Source organism: Macrosteles quadrilineatus, unplaced genomic scaffold, assembly GCF_028750875.1.
Source record: "Macrosteles quadrilineatus isolate MER2022 unplaced genomic scaffold, UCM_ALF_1.0 Scaffold_1__1_contigs__length_201487025, whole genome shotgun sequence".
In the NCBI taxonomy this organism is placed as follows: Eukaryota; Metazoa; Arthropoda; class Insecta; order Hemiptera; family Cicadellidae; genus Macrosteles; species Macrosteles quadrilineatus.
In genome coordinates this window covers 67,923,925-67,929,429 of record NW_026542594.1, presented here as the reverse complement: position 1 = coordinate 67,929,429, position 5,505 = coordinate 67,923,925, and the positions used below count along the sequence as shown (strand labels likewise).

At 39.9% G+C, this 5,505-nt stretch overlaps 1 protein-coding gene across 1 annotated transcript; it reads right to left on the bottom strand.

Moving 5' to 3' along the window:
- Nucleotides 1-2,103: 2,103 nt before the first annotated feature.
- On the bottom strand, nucleotides 2,104-5,265 carry LOC128997800 (uncharacterized protein K02A2.6-like). The gene has a single exon (XM_054423517.1). The coding sequence runs from the start codon at nucleotides 5,263-5,265 to the stop codon at nucleotides 2,104-2,106; it is 3,162 nt and encodes a 1,053-aa protein (XP_054279492.1).
- Nucleotides 5,266-5,505: the final 240 nt, after the last annotated feature.

The following is a 5,505-nucleotide window of genomic DNA, read 5'->3' as shown; positions in this document are numbered from 1 at the left end:
CAGCATTGTTTTGGTAATTTACAGTCAAGTTTGAACCAATGAGGTTCCTTAGACGTTATGAGTAATTATTGTTAGTAATAAAAAAAAGAAAACAGTCGTAGGTAAAGTAGTGTACGCAACTAGCGTAATTAGCCTTTAAGACACTCGCCTTAAAGGCAATCGCCAAAGCTCGTACCTTGAATTGTCTACATGTGACTATCTTTACCCGATCGTTTCGTAAACTACTAGGCCCTATTCCTTATTTCCTTGGGGTCGAACGAGAGAAACACTACGGAATAATATCATCAATAGGAACATACTACTCCACGACTTCTAAACAGGTCTTAGTTCGCTTTACTACGTAATCAACGACCGTTTTGGTTGACACATATGAATACAATTCTTAGGATAATGTTTAATTTAAAATATTTTAGTATCCTACTTAAGGAGATTTTTACAATTTAATTTGTTAGGTTATAACTGCTATTTTAGAGCATGATCAGTTGATCAAAGAGATTAGTTCGAAACTTTTTATTAAAAAGTAGGGTCATCATGAAAAGAACCAGTAGATTTATTGTCAGTTTGTATAATTGAAGATAGGTGAAAGATGGCTGCGCGTCACGTTGTTTAATACTCGTATAATATTAAATACACTAAGTCAGCATCAACAGATTAGTTATGATACAGGAAAAAGTGGTATACAAATATAACTCAAGATCTTTAATGGTTGTAGGAATAAGACAATTTATATAAATATTATTGTTATTGATCCCCGCATAATGTTGGACGGTACCTGAAACATATTTTGTTACATTTAAATAGTCTCTAAATCGGTCTGCCAACTATCCACGATTGTATAAATTATAAAAAAGTAGAGGCTAAACCATTTTAAAAATATTAGTGATGCGTTGGTAACTGAAAACAATCCTTGCTGCCGCCGGAACTTTTAAAAATAACTGTACCAGGACTCGACTAAAAAGTACTTTAATTTTAACCAGAGCAAGAAACATTGACGTGCGTTCTGATTTTAATGACCAAGTGGCGAATTCCCCAAATGAACATATCTCGGCTATGTATGAATTAATTTACGTACAGGTAAAATGTATCATTCCTTTTGTCACCAATCCATGTACGTACGTACAGCCCCCTATTTTTCGGTTCCCTATCTGGCATTTGGCACTCTAGATAGTAATGAGTTTATTTAATTTACAAAAAAAAATAAATACTTGTAAACAGTACAATGTACTTTTACAGCTCTAAAATATTTCTATTTGACAATATTTTTTATTCAATGAAAGACAGGAACGTCAAACATTTCAAGACAGCTACACAACTCCCCGTATAAATTGTCGTACTCATTAAAGTTGTCCTGATCCAAGTGTTTTAATTTTCATTGACAACAATTACCCCCCAAAATCACAAAATAAACTTTTTATTTATATGTAACCAAAATATTTTTCCAAGCGTAAATAACTATAAAAATGGAAAGCTGACTTTTAATGAGTGAGTCTGCAGTTCAGTTCGGTACCGTTGGTAGCGCTAGCGAGAACTCTATAAATGTATCTTCGCTATGAACCGTAGGCCTAATGAACCGACTGTAAAAACAAAATAGTGGCATTATCACTATTATTATCTATACTAACATTATCAATTTTCTATTCATAGTTTGACAATATGTGAAAAGGGAGCGATCGAAATGGGTCAATAATACGGCTGGACCAGACTGTAAATCATGTTGTTGCTTTATATTCCTCTATTTTATGACTCGGACGTTGGAAATGAACAGAACCGGACAAGTACAGGACACTGGCAGACTAGGCTACTAACACTGTCTGTAAGCGTACGAGTTGACTTTACTCACCGGGTTCATAACGTCGAATGGCGTTCCGTCACTGTGCCTTCTCGATCGGCTAGTCAGCCTCTTGGACTTTGACCGAATGACTCATCCTGGTTTGGTTCCTTCACCAGGCCCGATAAGTTAACATTTAAACTATTTGATGAGGTCAACTTGCCTCGATATAATATAACATAAATAACTCTTCTTGAATATATAACATTCCCTCCCAACCGATTATAAAACAAAAATAAACAACTTCTACTTTTGGGGGGGAAAACAAATCTTTTTTACCAATCTAATTTTGTAGGCGCTCGCCACTCTCTTTGAGATCGACGCAAAAGCACCTTAGGACTCTTATGCGGGCCTGGACTTTTATTCTTGACTTCGTTGGATGGGGATACACTTTCTTGCACATCAGATGTCTCTGGCTGAGTAATAGGTACAGGAATTCCTACATCCAGCCTTGCAGGGGGTGATTTAATAATTTGCGTAGTTGGTATAGGGCATGGAATTATTGTATCCTCTTCATCCTCTGACACCACATGGTTCTCACGTAAGTGGTCGGCATGAACAAATCTTGTACGGCCCTCGGTCTTCACTAAATAGGTCATGGGACTTACAATTTTTGCAACAATACCAGGCAGCCAGTTTAACCTTTCATTCCTGACGCTTTTTACGAATACCTTTTGTCCCACATCAAAGTTCCTGGGAGTTACCCCCTTGTTCCTTGTCTGAATGATACGTTCTTGATTTTCGTTGACCTTAGCTTCCAAATGTGGCTTTAACAAACAAAGATGAGTCCTAGGCTTGAATTTGAAAAACATTTCTGCTGGGGAACAACCGGTTGCTGTATGTGGTGTATTTCTATACACAAATAAAAAACTATCAATGCGATGTTGAACGGACCTTTTAGATTTAGACATTTCATCTTGCAGCATTTGTCTCAAAAAGGTGTTCTTAGTAGTTTGGACAGCACGCTCAGCGAGGCCGTTACTAGCCGGATGATAAGGCGGACTAACTACATGCAAAATGCCATTTGCCTTTAAGAATTCTTCAAATTCCTGGGATCTCAATTGAGGTCCTCCATCACTCACCAGAGTACAAGGCAGTCCGAATACCGCAAAACAAGATCTCAATCTTTCAATTGTCTTTGCCGATGTTGTCGTTTGCATTTGAAACACTTCCAGCCACTTAGAGTAACTGTCCACCAGAATTAGGAATTCCTTGTTATGGAAAGACGCAAAATCCACATGGACTCTCTGCCAGGGCTGGTTAGGCCAAGACCAGCGCTGTAATGGGGCAAGGGGCAAAGCGTTGCGAGTTGATTGGCAAATTCCACAGCCTTTAACCAGCTCTTCAATATCCGAGTCCATTTTCGGCCACCATACATACCCTCGTGCCAGGTTTTTCATTCTTGAGCCTCCAGGGTGCTCTTTGTGTAGCAAAAACAAGATTTCTTTCCGGTACGGTTCCGGGATAATAACTCTCCTCCCCCACAAAACACAATCTCCATCCACGGACAATTCATGGCTCCTCACAACATACGGTTTCAGAAGTTCGTTGCTTACGTATTCTGGCCATCCATGGATCGTAAAATCAAGAACCTTTGACAAGATCGGGTCGTAACGAGTTGCTGTACTAATTTCTTTGGCAGTAACCGGTAGTTCGTTTGCTATGGACAAAAACGCAACTGTGTTTTCCGGTCCCGGCTTCTCATTTTGGCATGGTAACCTTGAAAGCCCATCGGCATTGGCCATATCACAACCCTTCTTGTAAACAATCTCATATTCATAGGCCGATAGGATCAGAGCCCAACGTTGTACACGGGCAGCGGCTAAGGTAGGTATACTCCTGGTAGGGCCTAATAAAAACGTCAAAGGCCTGTGATCAGTAGCCAAAAGAAACTTCTTGCCATAAAGGAAAATGTGAAATTTTTTTACTGCAAACACTAAAGCGAGGGCCTCCTTCTCTATTTGCGAACATTTCACTTCATGCACCGTTAGTGTTCGGGAAGCATAGGCTATGGGTCGCTCAGACCCATCAGGCATTTGGTGTGAGATAACCGCTCCTACCCCATAAGGACTGGCATCAGCTGATACAATCACTTTTAACTTTGGGTCGTATGGAATCAAAACTCTATCTCCTAACAAAAGCTCCTTACTCTTCTGGAACGCTTCCTCACACTGTTCAGACCAACCCCATTTGACCCCCTTGTTTAGCAGACCATACAATGGTTGAAACAAATTAGACAAGTTGTTGAGGTATTTACTATAATAATTGATCAACCCCAGGTAGGATCGTAGCTGTGTCAAATTTTCTGGCCTGGGAGCACTAACAATAGCTTTAGACAGTTCTTCACTAGGCTGTATTTTATTTTCACTTAGCCTATGCCCTAAGAAAATTAGGCTATCCTTAAAAAATTCACTCTTAGCGGGGTTTATTTTTACCCCATAATGCTCTAGTCTCGACAATACTGCAACCGCATTTCGGTGCATTTCCTCATGAGTTTGAGCCACAATCAAAATGTCATCTAGATAGCAAAATGTTCTATCCAACCCATTCAAAATCTTGTCCATGACGGATTGGAAAATGGCCCCAGCGCTTATCACTCCGAAAGGGAGGCGAGAATAACGAAATAAACCCTTAGTCGTATTAATCGTTAGAAGCTCCTGAGAGTTTTCGTCTACTCTAAGTTGATTATATGCAGCTGACAAATCAATTTTTGAGAACAATTTTGAACCAGCAATTTTAGCAAAAATCTCATCTGGAGTAGGGAGTGGATAATAATCTGTGCGTAACTGAGGATTAATTGTCTGTTTAAAGTCGCCACAAATTCTAATAGAGTTGTTACCCTTTTCAACCAAAACAACAGGAGTGGCCCAATTAGTTTGGGTCACAGGATACATCACTTCATTCCTGATTAAGTTATCGATTTCTTTCTCAAGCGCATCCTGCAGCGCATATGGTACGTTACGAGCCTTGCAAAAGACCGGATTGGCATTTTCTTTCAACACTAGGTTTACTTTAATATCTCTAATTGTTCCTATACCAGGCTCAAAAACAGTAGGAAATCTTGATTTTAAATCCTCAACACTAGAAGTAGATGTATATGGAACATTCCTACCTTCAAGCTGCATGACAGTCCCACTCTTTGGTTGCCAGTTCCTCATGATCTCCCTCCAGTTTAACTTAAGTCTCGCCAACCAGTTTCGCCCCAAAAGCGAAGGTTGATTTGGTTGCTCATTCCGTACAACCACCAGCGGCAGAACATGCGACTCATCTCCAGCCGAAAGATTTGCCTGAAACTCTCCCAAAACTTCAATACATTGACCAGTATAAGTCTTCAATCTCATTTTACTCTCCCTTAGCTTAGGCACTCGCCCCTGGTAAAGCCGGAGGAAAACATCCTCAGGCATCACTGATACTACTGCCCCCGAATCAATAGCCATTTTAACACATATGTCATTTACCATTACATCAGCTGTAATTGCGCCAGGTTTATTCTTAGAGTTAGAATAGGCTATGGTGTACAGCCCAAACTCTTCTTCACCACTATCATGCTCCGCACCTGGTTGAGGATTTACAACTTCATCGCCATCATCACAATAGTTAATTCTAGTACTAGGCCTACTGGCGGCCTGCCGACAAACTTTTGCCAAATGACCCCTCCTATGGCAAATATTACAACT